The sequence below is a fragment of the Hippopotamus amphibius genome, chromosome 3 (genome assembly GCF_030028045.1).
Source record: "Hippopotamus amphibius kiboko isolate mHipAmp2 chromosome 3, mHipAmp2.hap2, whole genome shotgun sequence".
Classification (NCBI taxonomy): Eukaryota; Metazoa; Chordata; class Mammalia; order Artiodactyla; family Hippopotamidae; genus Hippopotamus; species Hippopotamus amphibius.
In genome coordinates this window covers 131,646,896-131,671,819 of record NC_080188.1, presented here as the reverse complement: position 1 = coordinate 131,671,819, position 24,924 = coordinate 131,646,896, and the positions used below count along the sequence as shown (strand labels likewise).

The 24,924-nt window shown below is 60.6% G+C and overlaps 1 protein-coding gene across 1 annotated transcript; it reads left to right on the top strand.

Annotated features, from left to right (window-relative positions):
• Positions 1 to 721: 721 nt before the first annotated feature.
• On the top strand, positions 722 to 15,220 carry TSPAN32 (tetraspanin 32). The gene is made up of 9 exons (XM_057728468.1): positions 722 to 787; positions 1,467 to 1,581; positions 2,344 to 2,441; positions 6,003 to 6,077; positions 11,704 to 11,808; positions 12,258 to 12,344; positions 13,981 to 14,064; positions 14,299 to 14,369; positions 14,906 to 15,220. The coding sequence occupies exons 1-9, from the start codon at positions 722 to 724 to the stop codon at positions 15,087 to 15,089; spliced, it is 885 nt and encodes a 294-aa protein (XP_057584451.1). The 3' UTR covers positions 15,090 to 15,220.
• Positions 15,221 to 24,924: the final 9,704 nt, after the last annotated feature.

The window sequence follows — 24,924 nt, the reverse complement described above, 5'->3', positions numbered from 1 at the left end:
GCCCTGCCCTGTCCCCAGGTTCACATCGTTTGGTCTGATTACAGAATCGTGTTTTGACAAAGCCTCAGCGTGGGTACCAGTGAGGGCCCCTGCCCCCGCTTGCGTCCTCAAGACGGCTCTGCTCCAAATTACTCATTTGTACCGCTGAGGCATCAAAAATCAAGTTGCCTTTTCAAAAATTTTGATGTCACAGAACATTTCGAAAGATGTTTCGTAAGACAATGCTTCGATAAGAACATCCGGATCAGACCCTTTCTCCCAAAGTCCTCCAGGGACGATGGCCCCAGGCAGGACGCACAGGAGGTCCAGCCTCTGCTCGCACACTCCTGAGACAGAACGCCACCCAGGCGCCCTCTCCCACTCGCCCACCTCCTCCCAGGGTCCTCTGCAGCCACACCAGGAACAAGGCTTCAGGAGAGGCCTCATTCATCTGCAAGTGTCTGGGTGTCTTGGACCCAGGGTGGGGGCGGCAGTGGGGCAGAAGCTGGCCTCGCTACCCCTCTCCTTTCTGCCTGCCCTTCTTCTGGGACACCCAGAGGCTCAGCTCCCGGGTGTGCTGACCGACAGACGGACGGGGGACCAACGTAACCCAGCTCCTGGGCAGGCAGCTGCAGCCTGAGGTCCACGCCCAGCCGGAAACCACAGTGGGAGGGGAGGGCAGGGGAGGTGGGGAGGAGGAGGGGAGGGGAGAGCAGAGGAGAGGAGAGCAGAGGAGACCTCCATGGGGCCTTGGCGTCGAGTCAGGGTGGCCAAATGCCAGCTGCTGGTCACCAGCCTCTTTGTCTTGGTAACAGGCAGGCGGGCAGGAGGCCGGTGGGGTGGGGGGCTGGGCTGTGTTCCTGGACCTCCAGAACTGTGGTTGCCCCCCCGACCCACACACACACACCAGAGCCCTGCCGCCCCATGGACAGGCACTGGGGGTCCGGGTGGCGGACTCCTGGCAGCAGAAGGATGCCCCGTGAGCAGTGTCTGTCCTCCTGCCGGGCGGCACGGGGTCTAGAGAAGGCCCGAGGGCCTTGGGTGGCTGGGGAACTGGGGTGGGAGGGAGCGCTCTGCGGGGCAGTGGGGTGGGGCCTGGCCTCCTGCCCTGGAAGGTGCTCTCATAGGAGTAGGGGGGTGAGGGGGGCTGAGAGGGGCTGGGGTGGATCCATCCCCCGCACCACAAATGGGATGACCTGAGGTTCTGAGCCCGTGGACAAGCTGAACTGTGGGTGCGTGTGCTGAGGGGGGAGGGGGGATGTGAGTGTGTGTGTGTGTGTGTGTCTGTGTGAGTGTGTGGTGGGGTGTCTGTGTGTGTGTTGGGGGGCTGTCTGGGGCAAAGGCCTCCCTGAGACCGCCCCCAGAAACACCCAGGGGCCCCACAGCTGATGCGGTCTCGTGTGAGGCCCGGAAGCCGGAGGGAGGCTGGCTGGGGCCTGGGGGAGTGCCCAGCCCACCCCCACGTGCTGGGTCTGCCCTGCCCCCAGCTCCTGGGCCTCGCTATGGCCACCGTGGCAGCGCTCACCTATTTCGGGCCCCACTTTACTGTCATCGGCCACGCATCCTCCGAGAGGACCGCCTACGAGGCCTTGCACCTCTGGGGTAAGTGAGGCTGCGGGCGGGGGCTTCAGGTGCAGAGGTGGCTGGGGAGGAGCCCTGGGCTGGGGTGTGGTCCCCCAGGTGGAGCCGGTAGGGGCAGGTAGTGGGGTCCGAGGCAGAAAGGGCCACCCTGGAGTCCCAGCTCCCCTGGGCAGAGCCCGGGGTCTGACTAGGTCTCACGCCCTGGGACCCTGGGGACAGCGTGGGTGTGTTGGCTGGTATCTGGACCCTGTCCTCTGTGTCCAGGAAGGGGTGCTCACCCACGATGAGGCCTTGAGCAGCTCACAGAGGTGGCCTCCTGTCCCCTCACCCTGACCCTGGAGGCCTGGCAGTGGCGGCTAAGGAGGGTGGGCGTGGGGGAAGCCGAGGCTCGTGGGGTCGGGGTTGGTGGTCCCAACCTCAGGCCTCCTGGTGGCCCTAGGCCCCATGTTTTTACCCTGAGCCCCGAACCCCAGACTCCCTGGAGCAGGAAGCCTGGGGCCTGGCCTGGACTGATAAGATTACAGCCACCTGTCAGTAGGGTCTGGGGGCAGGGATGTGGCTTCTAAGATAGTCCGGGGGGCGGGGGGCAGGGGGGGCAGGAAGCAGAGGTGGTGGGACAGGGCCAGCGTGGAGGTGGGGTGGGTGGTGGGAGACCCTGTCAGAGCTCCCCGAAGTCCAGCACGCCACCCCCTGAGCTGACTCTCAGGATGGATTTCAGACCCTGGCCCTGGGCACACAGGACCCCTGCCCTGGGCACCCTGACCCTCCTCTCCCCACTCCCAGCCTTCTCTGCAGGAATCATCCTGGCCGGGCTCCTGACCCTGGGGGCTGTGCTGAGCGCTGCAGCCACTGTGAGAGAGGCCGGGGGCCTCATGGCTGGGGTGAGTTCCCTGTGTCCCCAGCTCCCTGAGATGGGATCTGGCAGGGCTGTGAGCCCAGGGAGGCTGCTTCTCCCCTATGTCCCAACAGAAACCGAGGCCCCAGGGATGTGGGCCAGCCAGGGCCCCACCACATGGGACAGCCAGGACCCCTCCACCCGGGACAGCCAGGGCCCCTCCGCACAGGACAGCCAGGACCTCTCCACCAGGGCCCTATCTCACCCCCGTCATCCATGGGGGTCTGGAAAGGCAGAGCTGGCCCTCCCAGGCCTAGGCGCTCTTTCAAAGGCCCAGGGAGGGTCTGGTTTTAGGACACTGGAGGGTCTGGTTCTAGGACCCTGGAGGCTCTGGGAACGAGATTTGGGTGAATCCCATCCCCTCCAAGGAGGCCAGGCCGGATCAATCACCTGTAGGTTGGGACTGGGCAGTGGCCCCTGGGCAGCCTGCAGCCCGGACTCCTCCTGAGCGGCACATCCTCCTTTGCAGCTACCAGCGGTGGGATCTCCCTGCCCACCAGGGCCCGTAAGCCCTGGTCTCACCCACAGCAGTGACCCTTTGTGGTCCCCGTACCTTCTCCTCCATGTGGCCCTATCTTACTCCCTGTGCCTTCCTGCTGCTCCACCTGCTGGCGCCGCCTCCCCAAGGACCATGGGCTCAAGCCCCTCCTCTCACCTGAACTGAAGCCTCATTCCTGGCCGGTGCCCTGTGCTGTCACCTGCACCCCCAGCCACCACCCGATGCACAGTGCCCCCCACCCAGAGCCTTCTCAGGCTCCCCGAGGCGCTTAGAACCAAGTCCAGCCTCCCTGTGCCTCCACGGGTCCCTCCGGCCTCCCACTTCCCTGCCTCCAGCCCTCTGCTCTTGTGACCCCACCCCTACCCTGAGAGTGGTTCCGGGGGCTGGCACCCCCTGGGAGCCCGTGCCTGGGGCCGTGTTTCCCCGGTGGCCTCTGAGGCCGCCAGCCCTGTGCTCCCTGAGGGCAGCCTTCTAGGTCCCCAGGGCCAGCGGGGTTCTCAGACCAGCCTGTGTCAGCAAACGTTCATTGAATGCCTCCTGGGTTGTAAACATCTCCAAGGGCAGGCACAGAGTCACCTCCTGGAGCCGGGCCCCGGGCCCTGGCTGTGCCTGGAGAGTAGAGGGGCATCTGGCAGCCCGAGCCCTAACCAGGACCCCGCAGGAGCGTGGGCAGAACGAAGAACCAGGCCCACGCCATCTGGCTGGGCACGGGAGGGCGGGCAGCCCCAGTGGTGGCTGACCAGGCAGGTGGACTGCCCCGCGCAGAGAGGAGCCCTAAGTCGTGGGGCCTTCCAGAGGGGCTCCCGGCTGGAGGTCAAGGCTGCCGGCAGGGCCAGACCCAGGGGTCCAGACTAGGGCCTCTGGAGAGGCCGGCGCGGAGGCTGCAGCACCCGCCACCAGGGGGTGCCACGGGGCCGGGCACAAGGCTGAGGCGGGAAGATGCCAAAGGCTCCCATTCCCAAGGTTCCTGGCTCCTCTGGCCAGCCCAGGCCTGTTCTTGGCCCAGTTGGTCACCGGGGCCTTTCTCAGCTCTGCGCCCTGATCTGGGAGCACCAGGGTCTCAGCTCTGCACCCCTGCCCATCACGCAGGTCGGGCCCCGGGGCCGGCCGCCTGCTGCACCCCAAGCTCCCGCCCTGGGCCCCCCGCCTGGACGGCAAGGCCAGCACGGCCCCGCGGGGGCTGGGAGACCTCACTCCCGTGCCCGCCCCACTGAGCAGCGGGCATGCGTGTGTCTGCATCTCCGTGTTCGTGTTGTGTCTGGCATGTGTCTGTGTGTGTCTGGCGTGTGTGAGCTCAGGTGGAGGACCAGGGAGCAAAGATCTCCCCCATCCTGACGCTCCCCTACCCACGCCTGCCCCCACCTCCCCGGCCTCCTCCTGAACCAGCCTCACACACAGGAAACGAGAGGCTCACAGGCTGAGAGCAGGGCTGGCAGCCGCGCCAGGGGAGCCATTTTGATTTGTCTGTATGTTTTTGTTTAGCATCAGGAGAGAGAAAGCAGCGGGGATGGGGCCTGGGCACAGCCAGCGCCTCAGCCCCGTGGAGGGCCCGGGGAGCCAGGCGGACCCATCCGCGGCCCAGGACCCTCCGTGCAGGGCGGACGGGCCGCGGGGTGGGGGCAGAGATGCTCACTCGCTCTCCCAAGGAATGAGACGGTTCCTGGAAAAGGCTGGTCCCCTGAGCTGGCTCCGGCCCCCGGCCTGGGAGGCAGTGCTGAGCAATGGCTTCCAGATGGGGAAGGTGGCCCTCAGCCAGCGGGGAGGGGAGGCTGGGGGGAGGCGGGGGGAGAGGAAGGAGGAGGCAGCTCAGGGCCGGCCTGAGACGGAGGCCTTGTGGACTCCTGGGCAGGCAGAAGGGAACATGGGGTGAAGGCCCTGGGCTGCCCGCCCCTGAGTAGGGCCGGAGGTCCCTGTGCCTGCACCGCGTCTGGGGGCTGGTGAGGGGCCCCCTCTTTCCCGGAGCCTGGTGGAACCCCTGCCCCCCAACCCCGGAGTGGACTGTTTCCTCAACGCCATCCAGCCCCAGCAGTGTCCGTGTGTCCATCTCCATTCTGTTGGTCATAGACTCCCCAGGTGTCACCCTGAGTGAGGCCCCTGGGTTGGGAGAGCCTGGCCACAGCCTGCCCCAGGCTGCAGGCAGCCAGGGCTGGTGGGGGGGGGGGGTGACACCAGGCCTCCGGAGCCACAGGCTGTGTGGCCAGCAGGTGGATTGACTGTGCAGAGCTCCAGGAGGAGCCTCAGCCCGAGCCCCATGTCAGCAAATCACCAGCACAAAGTGACAAGCTGCCTTCTCGGTGGGGGATGTCCCCAGGGCAGCACATGGGCCGGGGTTCCTAGTCTGGGGTGACCCTCTGAAACGACCCGCAAAAGAGCACTGGGGGTATGTGTGCATTTTCGGGGGACGGGCCATGATGTCCATCAGCTTCAGAACCCCCGTGAGAGAAAGACATGCCACCAGAGCCCTGGAGCCTGGGGGTGGCAGGAGGTGGGGACGGCTGGGCCACAGGGACCAAGCAGGGCAGGAACAAGGGGGAGCTTCTCTGATGGGAGTCACCCCATCGAGGGGTGTCCACCTGGCCACGGTCTCTCAGCCAGAACCCTGGCTCCCAAACCCCCGGAGGCATGTTTCAGAAAACAAAGCAAAACCCGCCGTCCCTTCTCGAAAATGCCCTCCCTGTCCACCGACACCCAGCACCCCCCGAGCCACCCCTCCTGCCCAGACCACCTAGAAAGGGGACGTTTCTTCTCCCAGATCTGAATCTCTGGCTCGGGGAAGGCCCTGCCCGGCCCTTCTGGGCTCAGTGCCCTTCCGGACAGCAGCCGCAGAGGGCAGGGTGGCCCTCACCCAAGGACTGCCTCCTGCCTCCCTGGGGCAGGGGGTGTGGCACTGCCACTGGGGCCCCTGGGAGCCAGCACCAGCGGCAGGGGACTCCCAAGCAGTGTGTGCCTGGGAACCAGGGCGCCCGCCGCCCAAGGTCTCCCCCTCGGGCACGGGGGAGCCGCCAAGCCACCACAGCACCTGGACTAACGGCCCCTCCTCTGCCCCAGGCCTTCGTGTGCTTTGCCCTGGTGTTCTGTGCCCTGGTGCAGGTGGCCTTCTGGAGATTCCACAACCCCACCCAGGTGAGCGCCCCTCCCCGCCTCCAGCCTCCATCCCCATCCCGTGCTCCTTCCACCTGCCAGTCACCAGGGGAGACAGGGCAGGTGTGAGGGGACCACTGCGGGGACATTCTCCGCCTAGAGGTTCTGTGGGAGAGCAGAGACCAGAGGGCCGGTCCTCTCCTGGCCTGAGGGCAGTGGCTCCCGGGGGAAGGAGGAGAAGCAAGTACAGGCCTCGGACTCCCCCTTCTCACTAAGGACGCCCTGGGCCCAGAAGGTGGCACCTGGTGAGTCGGGGGAGGGGAGCAAGAAGCAGGGGGAGGGCGGCTCTCCAGCTGGCCTGAGGGGTTGACTAGTGAGGGTTGGATCCAAAAAATGCACTGGGGGGCTGCTCTCCTGATGGGGCCCGGCCAGGCAGGGAGACAGGCCTTGTCCAGGGGTGGGGACCGCAGGACCGTGGATGGGGTGTCCAGGCCTCACCCACAGGACGACAGCATCCTTCAGTCCAGGACCTCACCTGCCTGGAGGTGGGGCTGCCCAGGGGATCCCACACCTTCCACGTTCACTGTGGGCTTTTCCCAGGGCCATTCATGTTGGTGGTGACCGTGGTTACAGTGGGTGTGGGTCCCCAGAGCCCAGGCTCCTTCGTTTCTTCCTTCCTTTGCCCGTCCATCCACGCCCCCATCCTCTGGGTTGCTGCTGGTTCAGCAAGGCTCTGGGGCAGCTCAGGGCTGGGAGGCAGGGAGGCCCCGGCTCTGGGATACCTCCGTCACCCAAGGCCCCAGGCCCCAGAGAGCAGGCCTCAAAGCCTGCAGGCCACGGGTCTAGGGTGGGTGCTGGCCTTTCCCAAGGGACACCGGGGGCGAGGGCAGCCTGGCCCTCCAGAAATTCTGTGTGAACTCTGAGTCCTGAGACAGAACTGAGAGCTGCCTGGGAAATGGCGCTGGCCAAGTTCCTGAGCAGAGCTGATCCCTTCCAGACCAGGGCTGGGGGTCAAGTCCAGACGCCTCTGGCCTGGCAGTGGAAATGTGTACCCAAGAGGTGCAGAGAGAGGGGGGCAGCGGCCCCAGACGGGCTCGCACGTAGGGGCCAGGGATTGGTGCGGGCCAGGAGGGGCCACAGTTGGCTGAGGAGGGGACCCCAGTGACTGCCGTTGGCCGGTACCAGGCCAGGGCACACAGCAAGGCTGGCCGACGCCCGTGTCCCCCAGTGCCCTGTGCCCATGGCTCCTGACAGGATCACACGTCTTTCCCCAGATGAGCTGTGAGCCTTCAGGGCAGCCCCCGGTGCCCTTCCCAAAGGGCCCTCTGGCCCCCGTCTGCTTCGCAGCGCCTGTCCCGGGCCTCAGGCCCCTGGCGCTCCCTGGCTGAGAGGCCACAGCCTGCAGACATGCAGGGGGCGGCCTCCCCCTGGTCCCCAGCAGTGGACACAACCCAGGCAGCAAAATAGCAGAACCAGGGCCCCAGCCTTCACCTGTGAGAGCCCAGCCCCAGGCGAGACCCCAAGGCAGCCCCAGAGAAGCTGCGGGGGCCAGCGGGTGGGGCCCCCGAGAGGGACGCGAGAGTCCAGCCCCACAGGCCCCAGCCGGCCAGACTCTCTGTGTCCTGAGCAATCCTTTCTCCTCTCACTGGGCCTCCGTTTTCCCATGCACTCTGTGAAGACCAGCCCAGGGAAACCAAGGCGGGTCCAGCTAGAGTCTACTCAGTTTCCGGGCCAAACCCTGTGCAAGCAGGTGGCCAGCGATGATTTTTTGCCTGTGTATCAGCAGTGCCAGTGGCCCCGGCCCCTGTGTTGCCCGGGCCCCCCCGAGATGTTCATGTTAGATGCAGAGAGCAGCCAGGTAGGAGGCCAAGCTCGTGCTGTGTGCTTTCAGGTGTGTGGTTACCCACTCTGGTCCTGTCCTTCTTTACCTGCCCGAATGAGCCTAGTTTCTGCTCCCTTCTGCCCCAGTGCTCCTTGGAGTTGATGAGGCCATTGCCAGACCTTCCAGGGTGGCCATCTCCTTGGTCTGCAGTTGGAGGGGCTCTGGCCCATGGGGGTGGGGGGAAGGTGAGGTCACCCTGGCAGGGCAGGACGGGTCCACCACCCAGGGCTCTTTGCCCTGAGTCAATGCCTCTTTTCCCTTCCCTGCCCAGGGGTCACCCCAACTGTCCACCACAACCCTGGCATCATCTAGGGTTCCCTACCTGTGACCAGATGGGAAACGGGCACTTCCTCCGGCTCTTGGAGGGATCGGAGCCTGGCAAGGTAGCCTCGGCTCCCAGGGACCAAGAAGTGCTGGGCCTCACGTTTCCCATCCACCGAGGAGCCCAGGCGAGGTCTGGGTCACCGCGTGGGTGGTCCCGGCCAAGACAGCTGCCAGGGTGCCCTGGGCCCCGTGCAGCTCTCCTGGGGGCGGCTGCAGCCCATCCCCTCTGTTCTGACACTGTGTGTTTACGGCTCTGAGCCCAGGATTTGCGGTTCTTCAGGGGAGGGGCCGTACAGGGGCAACAGGCACACTCCCAGTGGGGTCCCCGCTCCAGGAAGGGGAGGGGGCGGAAGCAGACGGCTCCCAGCTGGGCCTCTCCCCTGCCACCATCCCCGACAGAAATCATCCTGGTCTGGTCCACGCTGCTTCCGGCCTTCAGGGTCCAGTTCTCAGGGCTCTGCCTGACCCCACGTGAGGTGCCCTGGGTGGGGCAGCTCTGGCTTCGAAGTCTAGGGTGAGTTTGCCTTCCTGGGCCTATTTCCTCACCTGTAAAAGGAGAGTGAAGACCCCGATGAAGAGGCTGCTGAGAGGCAGGAATGAACCAGGGGGACCCAACTGCACCCCCTCAGCCCAGGTCTGTCCTCCATCACAGGGGCCAGTGCAGAGCTGGGCACAGGCTAGGGGGCGGGCCCCAAGCAGCAGGGCAGGCGGAGCTGCCCATCCTGTGCCCCCCACCCTGGGAACCTGGGCAGGTGCCTTGGTGTCAGGGCCAACCCCAGCCGGACAGATCCCAGCCGAGGCTCCTTCCTTCCAGGAGGTCCTCCTGGAGGCCCAGGCAGCAGAGAAGCACAAAGGGCCAAGCTGTTTGCTCCAGGGGGTCTCTTCACCCCCATTTCTCCCCCTGCACCTCCCCCGAGTGACCCCTGAGATATCCTGACACACGGGGTCAAGATGGCTAGTCTAGGACAACCCTACAGATGAGAGACCTAGGGTGGGAGGTGAACAGGAACTGGTCATGACTTCTGGTGGCCCAGAAGTGAGTGAGGCCCTGGGGGGCAGGAGAGGCACCCTCCCCACTGTCCCCACCGCCCATTCCCCCCACCCCGGGTGGGCGCTCACTCCCTCAGGCCCTGGTAGGCGCCCTGAAGCTGGGAGGGCCGGGATGCGGGGACAGGGCAGCCGTGCTGGGAATACAGAGCGTGAGCGCTATGAATTAGCTCCCATGGAGCCTGAAAGCCACTCTGCCACCGCGCCCTGTCCCAGACGGGCCTTCAAGGCAATGAATTGCCGGGCTCCACTTAATAATTCAGGCACGGATTAAATACAGCAGTGCCAGGAGCCCCAGAAAGGCTGCCTATCCTCCCGGTCCCCGCCCCTCACGACAACCCCCCTCCCCCAGTGTCCTGGCCACCAGAGCCAGCCCTCAGGCACAAGGGGCTGGTCTGCAGACCACCTGCAGTTCCCACGGCACCCCTCCCCCCAGGCAGGTTGAGCAGACACTGGGGAGGCGGAGGTCAATGGCAGGGCTGGGAGGGGTCCGGGTCGTGGGGAGCTGGTCTGGCAGGGACGCCCCAGGTATCTGGTTTATATCAGCAGCCCAGAAATCCCCGTCCTGAGGGGCACCCCCTAGAGCCCCAGAAGATGGGGTTTAAGATCGGGCCACCCTGGCAGGGAGCACCCAGGTATCAGGGCCCAAGGGCCTCGAGACCACCCAGCCCACCCCCAGTTTTCTCATGGAGAAGCACGGCCCCCAAACTTGGTGATGGGGAGCAGAGGTAGAGCACCCCCCACGCTCCCAGGCCTTGAGAGAATCAGCCTGCCCCCCCCCCCGCCCCCTCACACCAGGCCCAGGGGTCTTGGGCAGGGGCGTGGCTTTGCCGGGCATGCTTCTTCATCTGAAGGAGAAGCTTGCAGCCACGCTTCTGGGGTCCTGCGGCGGGTTTGTTCCTCCTGCTATTACAATAATGACACGTCCAGAGGGGCCAGGGTCTCCCCAGGCCCTAGTGGAGGGTGGGGGTAGAAACTTGCAGGTGGTCTGAGCTGGCCTCCTTGTCTCGGCTCCCTGCACCACTGACCCCAGGCCGCCTCCTCTAGCCCCCCAGTCCCCACCAGGAGCCCCTCCCACGAGGACGCAGGACAGCTGGGCAGGTCTCCACCCCCATGTCACTCGAGGAAATGAAGGCCAAGAGAGGGCCCCTGGCCAGGCCTCCTGCAGTGGTGGCCGGACTGGCGCCTGGCCCAGAGCCCAGGATGCTGCTCACCTCCCCCCGGGTCGGGGACAAAGCGGTTGACTGACTCTCAGAGTGAGGTCTCCCCCAGGAGGCTTATGAGCTCTGAGGGCCATGTGTGGGGTGGAGATCCGTGTGGTTCCTACTGGGGCACCGGGGCTCTGGACAGCACTGGGCGAGGCCACCCCCTGCCCTCCTGCCCCCCGGGGACAGGTCCCCCAGGCTGGGAGTGGGGAAGCTGCCCTTCCTTTCTGGAGGGTGGGGGTGAGTGGCCAGAGCAGGGCACCCCTGAGCGCCATCAGCCTGTCCTGGCTGTCAGCACAGCATGGGGGTGGGAATGGAAGGGAGGCAGGGCTCAGGGTCTCTGAGGTGGGAAAGGAGGCATCAGAGGGCAGGGGAGTTCAGAGGCCTTGCCTGTGCCGGGAGGCCAGCAACCCCAGTACAGTCACAGAAGCCTTCCTGGAGGAGGCAAGGTTCCAGTTTGTCTCTGATGAAATAACTTGGCAAAGGGAGGGCACTTCAGTCTGGGGACACCATGAGCAGAGGCACAGAACGGGATGCAGAGCTGGGCAGAAGGGATGAGGTCTGGGGGTGCTGGGGTGTGGCGTGAAGGCAGAGCCGGCCGGGCCCCTGCTGCTACCCTCCTTCTCCATCATCTGCCCCCAAGAAGTCTTGTTTGCCCCAGGTGCCTGCAGCCAGCTCTGGAACACAGGCACTGCCTGGAGCCCAGCTGCCTGGGCTTTCTGGAATGTACCAGATGGTTCTGGGGAAGGACCTGGAGCATCACTGGGGAGCTGAGCTCTAGGCAAGAGGCCCCTCCTGGCCGTGTCCCCTCAGGGCCCACCTTGGCTTTCCCTCCCCACTGCCCATTTCCAGATCAACAGAGCCAGGTGGACACTTCGGTCAGGCCCTCCCCACACTGTAAGACCACAGTTGGGGGCCGGTGGCCGAGCTCAGGCCTCTAGTTTATCCCACAGGACCCCCCCCCAGGGGCAAGAGTGGCATTAAAGGCCATTCTTGGCGGAGGTCCCCACTATTGAAGTATGGGGACCCCCGTGACCGGCTGCCAGGGGACCCAGTCTCTGCACCCAGGGAGCTCCGCCCAGAAGAAGGAGGAGGAGGGGGCCATTTGAACATGACTCAGTTCCCCGTGGGCCAGGCCCCGCCTTCGTGGGCTCTGTTCAGGGGAAGGACTTCACCAGCGCAGGGACCTTCCCGGGATGCTCTCGTGCAGGTGGAGGACTCCGTGTTGGACACCTACGACCAGGTGTACGAGCAGGCGGTGAGAAGCTCTTCCGGGGGAATCTGGCGGCAGGAGCTGGCGGCCATCCAGGACACCGTGAGTGTGGAGGGGGGCCCCTCCTGGGCAGCTCTGGGCTGGGCAGCCTCCCCACGTGGGCACAGGGAGCCCCCCAGAGCCAGCCGGCTGGGGGCTAGGTGCTGAGCACGAGGTCCCAGGGCACAGGTCATTGATGCCCATGGGTGGGGGCCGAACTCCTGTCCTCTGTCTGCCCCGGAAGGGCTGGCAGGGCCCAGAGCAAAATGCAAGACCCCTCGTCCAGACATGATGAAGCATTTCGGGATGGTGATGGCACAGCAGGGCCCCGGTGACTACTGGCCAGTCTGCCCGGAGCCTAGCGTCCCCCACAGAGCCAACAGCCTGGCCCTGAGCCCCAGTCCTGGCCTCTGGGCTGGGGGCGGTAGGGCTTCGTACCTCAGTTTCCCCATCTGTCCGACAGGGATCCTGGGGTTCTGAGATCAAACCGCCCCCCTCTTCTGTTCCTGCAGTTTCGGTGCTGCGGCAAGAGCTCCCCCCTTGGGCTCCCCGGGGGCGCGGAGGCTGACCTGTGTCAGGGGGAGGAGGCGGCCAGACAGGTGAGGGGGAGGGGCCTGCCGAGATGGGGTGGGGCTCAGCCCCAGAGCAAGGCCAGTCCCCCCCTTGGCCCCCCAGACCCTGGGGGGCTTCACGGGGCGCAGCCGGGAGGCTTGGGGTGCTGGGCTGGGCTGGGGGGCTTGACTAACGCAGTCCCTGGTCCTCTCCAGGCCCCAGTCATTCCTTCACTCCTTCACGAGGCTCCCAGCTTGGGGGCCCCCACAGCCAGGTGCAGTGCAGGCACTGAGACACCCCCCAGCCCGGCCACAGGAAGCCTCCATAAGGGCGGGGGGTGGGTGGGAGAAAACAGGGGTGAATGTGGTACGGAGGGCCCGCAGCGCAGGCGGGGTCCGCTCTGCCTGCATCCGGGTGGGGGGGGCAGGCGTTCCAAGGACCCCCGAAGGCCAGAAGGGCATTTCCTGGAGGGTCAGCCTGGGCCAGAGTCTGGCCACAAGGGCTTCAGCGACAGTGAGACAGAGGCAGGGACCCTCTTCTTCCCAATGACATTGGCCTTCCCCTCCCCCAACCCTGCCTCCCTGGCTCCCCTCCCCCACTGCCCAGGAAGCAAACTCACCCCTATCTCTGGCAAGAGGCTCCTGGCCACCCTCCAAGAAACAGACAGGAGGATGCAAATGGCTCAAGGCCCAGCCAGGGACGGAGCCAACACAGCGCCCTAGGCCCTCGTGCTGGGAGGGGCGAAGGCAGAGGAGGGCCCAGCATGCAGGGCACCCAGAGGTGTGGGGAGGCCTGTTCCCGCCACCCAGGGAGAGGCCTCAGGTCTGCGAAGTGGGCATGAAGGATGCTTCCTGTACCTTCTGGCGGGGCGGGGGCCACAGGGAAACTGTAAAGGCCTTGTTGGCAGGGCCACCTGGGGGAGGGGGCAGGGGGAGGGAGGGGGCTGGGGGAGGGGGTGGGACGGTGGGACGGTGTCCTGGCTGGTGGTCTGCCCAGGGCTGCCTTCCAAGTGGAAATGCGACCACGCTGGGGGCCAGACCCTGTCAGGAGAATTCATGGACAGATGGACAGACAGTCAGACACCAAGCCAGCCTCCTCTCCCAGCAATCCCGGCCTTCAGAACCGAACCCTGCATGTCCCACCACACATCCTCCCCCAGCCTGCCCCCAAACGCCAAGTCCTTCCCCAAAACGAAATGCCACCACCTGAGTGTTGCAGAGTCCGGACCGGCACCTCCCTTGCCCTTGGAGACAGACAGCATCTGTGAATGCCACGTCCTGTCGAGGCCGTTGGAGGTTCAGGGTGGAGCTGGGACAGCCCAAGCACCCCCATGCACCTCCCCTGTGCCCCACCCTGGGTGGGGTGCTGGGACCCAGAGTAGCTGAGACCCAGCCTGCCCCAGGGGGGCCAGACACGGGGCCCAACACAGGCAGCTGAGGGGACGTGGAGGAAGGGACCCACTGGATCCCCAGGGTCCCCGCAGAGGCAGGCTGCGCCCTGCTTGTTTTTGCCTGTTTGCGATGTCTGTCCCCAGAGCTGGGGGCAGCTGTGCCTGGGATGTGCCGCCCCCAATTTCCCATCTTCCTGGCATTCGCCCCAGGTGGGCGCTGCAGCTCCGCGCCCGGGCGGAGGCACCGTGCCCTGGGTGGGGGTGGTCGGGCCCACGTGCTGCCGTCTGTGCAGGACTGCCTGCAGGGGATCCGGAACTTCCTGGGGATGCACGGGAACATCGCCTCCACCCTGATCAGCCTGGGCCTCGCCTCCACGGTACCCTCTCACCCCGCACCCCCACACAGAAAGGAGGGCAGGCTGCTTAGCCCCAGGCCGAGCTCGGGTCCAGGGGGCCAGCAGGGCTCTCCCTGCGCGGGGAGCGGGATGGAGCAGGCCTGGGGGTGAGGGGCCCTCCCTGACACCCCGCCCTGCACAGCCCAGTGGCCTCCTCGGGGAGGGGATTTGAGCCCCTCCCTGGCGCTGCTGGTGCAGGTGCCTCCGCCTCCCCAGGTGTACTCGCTGCTGCTCAGCGCCTTCCTCTGGTTCTCCATCCGCTCAGGCAGATACACGCTAAGCCCACGGTAGGCCCGCCCGCCCTGCCCCATCTCCCCCAGGGGGCCCTACAGCCTTGCAGGTGGAGGCGGGCAGGCAGGGAGCGCCCCCCCCCGCCCTGCCCCCGTCCACACTCCCAAGACGTCCGCCCCTGCCCAGCGGGTGAGACCCCTGGATCAAGGCTGAGGCCGATTCTCTAGGGGAGGTGCTTGGAGGGAGGCTGGGCCCATGGAGAGAGGGGCAGCATGCACTCCACCTGGGGCCCCCATCCCGGCTGAGACCTGGCCTCACAGCTGCCGACTCCACCAACATGGAGAGATGGTGCTTCTGGGACCCCCAGTACAGCCCCCGGCCAGGGCCACTGACCTGGGGAACCCCAGGGCGCCCGTGAACAAGGAGCAGAGAGGACCCAGTCCCAGTGGCCGAGCAGCCCCCACACCACCCCCGCCGCTCGGTGCTCGCACCGTCCCTGCCTGCCATGCCCTCCACTCCCTGACTCAGCCACTCTGCCCTGGCCACCTGCCCAGGCATCCTCGAACGGCCTCACAGTCCCTCTGCCCCTCAGGGCCCGTGGCTGCCAGCCCCAGGAGCCCGGCTTCTTCAGACGCTGCCAGGAGGGGCCCGCACCTCATCCCCCGTCCGAAGCAGTTGCTCTTGGGGGCCGTCTGGGTCACGTTCCACTGCTCCAGGACACCCACCCACCTGCCCACAGGAGCAACAGAGATGCTCCAGCCTCAGCCCGCACGTGACCCTTCCCCGGAGGGGATGAGCTGTTTGCCTCCACGCAGTGGTGGGACGGGGCGGGAGGTGACCCAGCCAGACTAGCAGCCTCCATGTAAGCAGATGGGGGACCAGGGTTCACGCGCAGACTCCGGGGACAGGCTGGGAGGTGAATGAGGGCAGAGCAGGCGGAGGGCAGCTTGGCTGGGCCTGGCTGTGAGTCTCACAGGGTCAAATCCAGGGGTGGGCCGGGCTGGGCTCCCCCTGCAAACTCTGGGGAGGACCCACTCCAGGCTCGGTCAGGCTGTTGGCAGAGTTCGGTTCTGTGGGGCTGTAGGACTGAGGGCCCTTCCTTGCCATGTCCCCTCCTCCTCACCCACCCCTCCATCCTCACGTCAGCACGACAGGTGGGCTCCTGCTCCCGCTGAGAATTCCTCGGATCCTCCTGCCGGCTGGAGGACCGACCATCTGCTCTCACAGGCTCAGGTGGTTACACGAGGGCCACCCAGATAACCTCCGTGTCGTAGGAGAAGTCACTTTTGCGGTGACACTGTGTTCACGGGTTCTGATGGATGCATCTGAGAAAGCCCGCCTGCCGCAGCCTCTCCCATCGGCCACCCAACCGCCTGGCTCACGAGTTCTCTCTGACGAACTGTCCCTGACGATTTGCATCCTTCGCTCAAAACGCAAAGTCCTGGGTGGGACGCCAGACTGGCCCAGCCTTGGCCGAGGCCCCAGTGTAGCCGACAAAGGAGAAGGAAATGTCGGGCCCTCTGAGCTTCCAGAGGGTGCTCGGCCCTGCCCCCACCGAAACCAACAAAGCAAGTGCCTCCCCAGGAAGAAGCAGCCGTCTGTGATGGGCAGCTCAAAGGGACAAAGTGACCAAAGCCCACTAGAGTCCACCCCTGGTGTTTCCAATCACACCACTCTGTCTTCCCACACTCACACCTCCCCAAACAAGACGGCGCCCACCCAGGAAAGAGCAAATGGCCCTCCTACACCTGAAGGTGCACAGGCCTTGCCCCCACATCTCACAGGGCGGGAGTCGCACGGTTCTGCGTTAGGTAACGGTGCAGGGTGTCCAGGGGTGTGCACTTCTCTCCTGGTTCCTTTCTCATCTTACAAAATAAACTTCAAAGAAAGCACCAGCTAAATTCCTCTGTACAGCAGAGGTGGAAAGAAAGGGGAATGTAGTTAAATTCTATAGAAATGTACACGACACCGCAGGATAAGGGACTTGGCCGGAAGCTGTAGATGAGCGCTCCTTCCCGCGGTGGCCGCGAGGCTGTGACCGACCGCCAGGCTCGCCTGTCCCACCACCCCGTCCAAGTCCTCTCGTGGGTCCGAGTGCTTCCCCCGCTGGGTGAGCCCCACTCTCCGTGGGGGAGGGGCGGGAGCTGGGAAGGAGGGTCTCCATCCTGTGGTCACCTCTGCCACTGACTCCCATCACCAGATGTGCAGGGTGAGGAGAGACCCAGGGGACCCTCAGCCCACCCACACTCAGGAGCAGCGCCCAGTCTCCTCTTGACAGGACCACCTAGCCATCACCGTGGCCCCCTCTGTGGCCTCTTAACCCAGTGGCAGAGGAGCCCCGAGTGGGCCAGGTGGGACCCCTCCCACCCCAGCTTCCAACTCGAGGATACTATTGTTTCATTCAAAGCATTCCTTTTCTGGTTACTAAAATCGCCAAACCAGGAAAGCGGGGACCAACAGGACCGAGAGAAAAATGTTTGCAAATGGCTCAGAGGTTCTAATCACATGAAGTGTGGCCTCACCCCCACTCCCACCCTCCCCCCTGACTCCCGAGCATCCTGATTTGGGGGAAACAGCACCGTTGACTCGTGTCCTGCAGGACACAGCACCAGTGCCACCACACTGTCCCCGGCCGTGGTCCTAAACGATGCCCAAGGCTAAGCCACTGTCCCACAGGGTCAGCTCCTTTGAGGAGCACGTTCATGTGGCCCCAGGTAAGCCCACGGGCACCTCCCGTTGCCTTGTTCCCTTGGCTGTAAAGTCAGGTCCTCGGCCAGAAACAATGATACGTGAGGAACCAGGACAGCAAGTAAGGCTTTAAGTAAATAAATAAGGAGAGTGCTGGTGCAGGCAGGGGCGCAGAGCCAAACCCAGGACGAGGCTGTGTCCCGTGGGAGCAATCGCTACCCTCCCCACCGAGGGAGCGCCCGTGGTGTTTACCATTGTGTCACCATGACCGGCCGGGTGCCCGGATGGGACGGTACTTCTGGGGGAGTCTGGGGGGCGGGGCGTGTTTCCAGGTGAGATCAGCATTGAATCGTGGACGCAGGAGAGCATGTGGCCTCCCCACCCCCTACCATGTGGCAGGGCACCATCTGGTCCCCCGAGGCCTGAATCAAACATGGAGGGGGAGGGAGAACATGCCCTTTTCTGGCCCCACCCCTTCAGCTAGGACAGCTCCCGTCACCTCCTCCTTCCCTCTGACTGGGGTTTATACGATCTGCTCCCCTGGGTCTCAGGCCTCCAGACTCAGACTGGATGATGTCACCAAGCTGGCCTTCCGGGGCGGCCAGTGTGCGGACGGCAGGTCATTTCCCAGCCCCCATAACCACGAGAGCCAGTTCCTCATAACCATCTCCTTTTATAGAGAGGCAGATAGGTAGGTAAATAAACCAATGATGGATGGATGGGTGGATGGGTGGCTGGATGGATATAGAACCAGATCTCCCACTGGTGCAGTTTCTCTGGAGAATCCTGACCAATACAGGGTTCAAAGTCAGCAAACCTGCTACAGGTGGCAGATTGGTCTCCCGTGAAGACACTGCATTGCAGTGCAGAGTTGGACGCAGCTGTAACAAACTGGGCATCCGGCTGTAGGGGTGTCCAGGTGAGGCTCAGGGGATGACCCCGTAGGCGGCTCCCCTTCCTACCCTCTGTCTGCTTTTCACGAGGTCACCGGGCAGTGCAGGGGTGGCTGGGGAAGAGGTTACCTGCCTTCCTTGGGGTTCTAGGAACCTTACAAGAGTCCAGACACCCAACCTCACTGGGCGATGAGGAGGTGCTAGGCCTGCCCAGCTACGTGTGTGACCCAGTGGACAGATGACACCCACTCCAGGACGGCAGTTCAGGTCACCCTGCTGCCCCACAGACAGGGGTCAACCTCTCCTCCCAGCCCAGCTGAGTTGCAAAGGGAGGTGAGGTCCTTGCAAAGAGCGTGGCTGTGTCCCCATGTGGGACTAGCCCTGAGACTGAGGTTCTCCATCTCAGCTTCCACAGCCACCGTGGGGTCCCCGGGTCACAAGGACCAAGACGTATGGCCACCGGGGCACCTCCCCTGGCTCCACATGTCACTCAGAGCCCTCAACCCGACATGCCAGCTGGATGCAGGTGAAAGCAAAGCAGACGCCCAAAAGGTGGGCTTCCTCCACCTGTGCACAAGTGACTAAGGCTACAGGGGGGACACACCTGTGTCCACTGGACCCAAGGACTTGTGTTTTCACAGGGTTTACTCTCACTCTGCCATGCGTGGTTTTCACAGAAGCCACCTGCCATCCATCCTCCAGATCTCATCAGCACAGCGTCTGGGGGGCGGGGGTGGACACATGGTCAAGTTCCCTGTGGACTCAGCTGTGGCTGAGACTCCGAGTGTCCATGTGGTTCCTGCCTTTCCAGGTGAAAGCAAACGGCCTCTGGTTTTCTGCATCTCTGGACAGACCTGAAAATACAAAAACAAAACCAGGTATTCACGGGCCTACCAGTCGCGTCCGGGGGGAGTGGGGGTTGCATCCGTTTGCGTCCAGTAAGAACACCTGAAGCTAGGGCTGTGCTTATGTCACCTGACTTCAAGACCCACCCCCACCCTCAGCCGCATGGGGTGCTGCTGTCAAGCTGAGGACCTGATCCTGGGTTCCCTCCGGGGTGTGGGGTGGGGAGCTGGGGGTGCTGAGTCGCGCAGTCGCTGAATCACTGCACGGGCCCTGCCTCGGGGACATCGCCCAGCGATTCTCCAACTGCTTGGTCCAGTTTCAGCGCTCACAGCAGCGCACATGTGCTCTTACCCGCAAATTCAAAACTTCTGTCCATCTAGTAGGTGTTAAGTGGTATCACGTTATCACATTATGGCTCTAACTTCCTGTTTTTCTGATTATCGGCCATTTCTGTCTCCTATTCTGCCAAATATCTGTTCATGTCTTTTGCCCATTTTTTTATTGGATCCTATGTCTCTTTCTTCTGACGCACGGGGAAGTTTTTACGTCTTACTGGGTAGAAATCGTTTGTTACTTACATGTATTGTAAATATGGTTTCGTATTTGTGACTTGACTTTCACTTTCTTTGTAGTGACTTCTGTGAACAATTGTTCTTTGTTTTTTACCTTTCAATGAAAACTTTAATACAGAAAAGAAGTAGAAAGAGTAATACACTGAACATGCGTACATCCACTGGGACGCCTAATTTTACGTGTCAACTTGGCTGAGCCTTGGTGCCCAGCTGTTTGGTCAAACGAACAGCTAGATGTTGCCCTGAAGGCATTTTTAGACAAGATTAAGATTTAAATCAGTGGGATGAACTGGGAGATTGGGATTGCCATATATACATTACTAATAAGAAAAAAAAATCAAATTGCACACTTTATATGCAGTTTATTGTATGTCAATTATAGCTCACTAAAAGTTCTTAAAAATAAAAAAAAAGAAAACAAACAAACAAAAGATTTAAATCAGTAAATTTGGAATAAAGCAGGTCACCTGCCATCTGGTGGGTGGGCCTCACCCAATCAGTCGAAGGCCTTAAGAGCAAAGACTGAAGTTTCCCAGAAAAGAAGGATTTCAACCTCAAGACTGCAACACAGGGAGCCTGCCTGGGTTCCTGCCTGCTGACCTGCCCAAGGAGTTCAGATGTGCCCCCGCCCCAGCCACAACTGCGTGGACCAGTTCCTTAGAATAAATATCTCATTTTTTCTCTCTCTCTGTCTCTGTCTCTTTATATACAGATATACATACACACACATATATTTACTTTAAGATATATGTACACGTAAGATTCTTAAAGTCAATTCCATACCTCACGACACTTCAGGCAGACACTGAATAGATAAGTAGTTTAGCATTCATCTCCCAAAACGGAAGACATTCCCCAGCAGAGCCACAATCCCTTTGTCATGTAGCTAAGTTAACGATAATTCCCTAATAGCATTGAAAACAGAATCCATATTCCATTTCCACCATGTCCCCCAGTGCTTTTTTAAAAATTAATTATTTATTTTTATGTATTGGCTGTGCTGGGTCTTCATTGCTACATGTGTGCTTTCTCTAGTTGTGGTGAGAGAGGGCTACTCTTCATTGTGGTGCGTGGGCTTCTTGGTGTGGTGGCTTCTCTTGTTGTGGAGCGCTGGCTCTAGGCACGTGGGCTTCAGTAGTTGTGGCATGTGGCCTCAGTAGTTGTGGCTCACAGGCTTAGTTGCCCCATGGCATGTGGGATCTTCCCAGACCAGGGGTTGAACCCGTGTTCCCTGCATTGGCAGGCGGATTTTTAACTACTGCGCCACCAGGGAAGTCCCCCATTAGCTTTTATTGCTGGTTTGTTCAGGCCGAGCATCCCTGAAGCCCCCCGCTTGTCTCTTCAGTCTTTTCTAACTCACACCCACCCCCAGCATTTTTCCCCATGCCACTAACTCATTTCCAGAGCCCGGGTCAGGTGCCCAAAGGTCCCAGGTTCTGGAGGTGACATCTTCATGGAGCCATTTTAGGTGCTCCCCTCTCCCCTGTTTTTCAGTAACGGGAGGTCAGCACTAAAGGCCTGGTTGGATTGCAGCTCAAGTGCTTTGGCAGGAACCCTGCACCGGTGCAGCATGGTACTCCTTGCTGCCCATGCCCGGGAGCGTGGTGCCTGCTTGTCCCACATTAGCGAGGCTAAGTTTGATGACCAGGGACACCAGATATTTCCACTGGAACGTTATGGCTCTGGACGTCCTGGTGATATCGTCCCAGCAAGCATCTTCCTCCTGGTGGCAGTGTCTGTGGACCATCCTTGCCTGAGCTGGCTATTTCACCAGGTGTGGCGAGGTGGTAATTCACTGATTGTGAGAGGCAGCATCGAAATTAGCCCCAGACTATGTGGTATCCGTCCACCTACTCAAATCTGCTGCTGTTTGCAAAGAACCCATATATCCTAACACAGAGGAGCAGGTGTGGGTGCATCAATAAAACTTTATTTATATTTGACTAGTGGGTCCTGGTTTGCTGACCACTGACTTACACAGCACCATTTTCACATAAAATACAAATGTCGTAGTATAACATGTTAGTGTAAAACTTCATTACTTACTACTGACCAGTAAAAATTCAATAGTTAGAGCTTCACATGCATTCATTCTTTTCTATTAAATAAGAGATTACATTTGACTTAATGAACATTTATTGAAGTTTAAGTTTTAACACACACACATAGTAGCCCCAGAGACCCCTTCTTCCTGCTAGCCATGCCCCTCCCCCACTCCGTGCAACCCTGTTGTCTAGAGTGCGGGTTTGATTTAGCGAGTGACTTACTTCTGACACCTGAATGAGGTAAAAGTGATGAGGTGTCATCCGAGACCAGACCCAGCTTCTGTCCTCTTACCCTCTTTCGGTGGCTCTGCTGGGAGCGGCGGCCGTATCGAGGGCTGCCCTATAGAGAAGGGCGGCCTCCAGCCAGGAGCCTGCGAGGATGAATCCTGCCCACACCAGTGACTGAGCTTGGGTGCAGATGTGCCCTGTCGTGCCTTCAGATGAGACTGCAGCCCAGCCTCTGAGGGTCGCCTTGTGGGACACCATGCACTGGGTCCTGGGGCTTGTCCCGTGAGAGACCGTGGGCCAGGGGACTTAGCATTAAGCCACGCGTGGGCTCCCGACCCGCAGAAACTGAGAATTCTATTCTATTTGACTTTATTTTATTTTATTTCATTTTATTATTTCCAAGCTGCTCGGCTTGTGGGATCTTAGTTCCCCAACCAGGGACTGAACGTGGGCCCTCAGCAGTGAAAGTGCAGAGTCCTAACCACTGGACCACCAGGGAATTCCCATAAATGTTTGTTATTTTAAACGACTACATTTGGGGCTAATTGGTTACACAGCCACAGTAGCTAATGTGCTGATTTTGCCATTCCTTCTGGGTCCCTTGGATGGCCCTTCTTTGGAAAGGCACGCATTCCCTCATCAACTGAGACTTACCCGGGAACTTGGGAGATTCTTAACTTTATTTCTTCTTGAGTCAGTTTGGTCCATTCATAATTTTCTATCAGTGTTTTTGTTCCATCAAAATTTTCAAATTTCATGGCCTACAACTTTTTTGTGGCACTCTATTTTGAAATAATTATAGGTGGACTTCCCTAGTGGTGCAGTGGTTAAGAATCCGCCTGCCAATGCAGGGGACATGGGTTCAACCCCTGGTCCGGGAAGATCCCACATGCCACGGAGTAACTAAACCCATGTGCCACAACTACTGAGCCCACATGCTGCAACTACTGAAGCCTGTGTGCCTAGAGCCCGTGCTCCGCAACAAGAGAAGCCACCGCGCTGAGAATCCTGTGCACCTCAACTAAGAATAGCTCCAGCTCGCCACAACTAGAGGAAGCCCGCGCGCAGCAAAGACCCAACGCAGCCAAAAAAAAATGAATAAATAAATACATAATTATAGGTTTATAGGACGTTGCAAAGAAACATACAGGGCGATCCCATGCACCCATCACCCCTCCTCCAGGAAGCCTGATGGGAGAATCTGCTGTCTCAGCTTCCCCGCATGGGTTTTAATCAAAACATAACTAACTAACGAGAAAATGTGGAGAGGGACAGGCAGAGTCAAGGGACTCCTCCTAGCAGGACAGAAATCCTCAGATCCTTATTAAGAAATGGATTAATAAAAGGGACATTGATGGGGCAAAGCACAGGTCTTAATACAGCTCTCTCAAGGGTGGGTGGGCAGGCCAAAGGGGCCCCTGCTGGTCCCCCAACATTAACGGGCCCCCAACCAGTCTGGTCTGTTTCCCCCAGTTTGAAGGAACACAAGTAGCAGGAAGGCAGAGGTGGCGATGAGAAAGCATACGTGGACTCTCCCAGGGACATGACTCACATGAAAGTTGAGGGACTTCCCTGGTGGCGCAGTGGATAAGACTCCACGCTCCCAATGCAGGGGGCCTTGATCAGGGAAATAGATCCCACATGCATGCCACAACTGAGAGTTTGCATGCCACAACTAAGGAGCCCACCTGCTATAACTAAGGAGCCCGTGAGCCACAAGTAAGGAGCCCACCTGCCACAACTAAGACCTGGAGCAACCAAATCAGCAAATAAATATTTTTAAAAAAAGACAAAAGTTGACACTATTTACAATAGCCAGGACATGGAAGCAACCTAAATGCCCGTCAACAGAAGAATGGGTAAAGAAGACGTGGTACATTTATACAATGGAATATTACTCAGCCACAAAAGAAGAATGAAATAAAGCCATTTGCAGCAACACGGATGGACCTAGAGATGATCATACCAAGTGACGTGAGTCAGAATGAGAAAGACAAATCCCATATGACATCACTTATATGTGGAATCTAAAAAAAATGGTACAAATGAACTTATTTACAAAACAGAAACAGAGTCACAGATGTAGAAAACAAACTTATGGTTACCAGGGGGTAAGGGGGGGAGGGATAAACTGGGAGATTGGGGTTGACATATACACACTACTATATATACAATAGATAACTAATAAGGGCTTACCATATAGCACAGGGATGTCTACTCAATACTACGTAATGATCTATATGGGTAAAGAATCTAAAAAAGAGTGGATATGTGGAGATGTGTAACTGATTCACTTTGCTGTACAGCAGAAACTAACACAACATTGTAAAGCAACTATAATTTAAAAAAAAAGATAAAAGTCAGCAAAAGGGTCCCTGGGCTCCACCCCCAGATGGGGACTCAGAGTCCCGTGCACAGCGTGGGCGCCAGGGTCCGGGGTGGAGAGACACGGGCCAGGATTCCTGATGCAGAGCCCTGCGCAAGGTGGTACCAACACCGGCTGCTGAAGTCAACATTCGGAACGACAGGATGGGGAGGGTACAGGGGCACAGGAGACGGTGGGATGATGGCGGTGGGGACATTTGAACAGGCTTTCCATAAAGAAGTTGTGCCTCCTTTCCCGAATGTTTTATGACACGGATATTATGTCACAGTGGGGGATGTGTCCCCTGCCTAGTACTGTGAAACCAAATCCTGTAGACGGAATCCTGGTGGAGGCCACCGCGAGGAATGTCAGGGTCGATGGAATTAAGGTCAAAGTTTGGAGGAGCGATGGGATGTTTGAACAGGCTTTACTGGGCCTCCTCCACCTGATTGCACTGAGGGGATGGACGTGGTGTCTGATGGGGGGCATTTCTCCTGCCTGAGCTAGTAAAACGGGTGTGTGACTTCACCCTTCAAGCTGTGTTCACCAGACATGCTAAATGGAAGCCAGTAAGGTGGCCTGAGCCACGCAGTGGGGAGTAGAGGCTGGGGCGCTGGGCGGGCAGGTCTTTGTGCAATGGCCCTGCGTGGGTCCTGGACGGGGGCTCAGGGCAGAAGCCTGTGGGCACCTCCCAGCGATGACCACTGGCACTTCGGACAAGAGAACTTCCAGTTGGGTGGACTCATTACCTTGTTATCAGACACCCACTGGAGCTACGAGCCCCGCGGTCGAAGGACATAAAATAATTCTGAAACATGAAATACTCGTAACGTCCTGGATGATGCGGGGAAATGCTCTCACAGGGGTGGCAGCGCCCAGAAGAGCCCCACCATGACAGGAAGTGCTTTACACCAGGTCGTGCTGCCTGGGAAACACCAGGGGAGACCCACCTGGGCGGGCACCCTCTTCTCCGT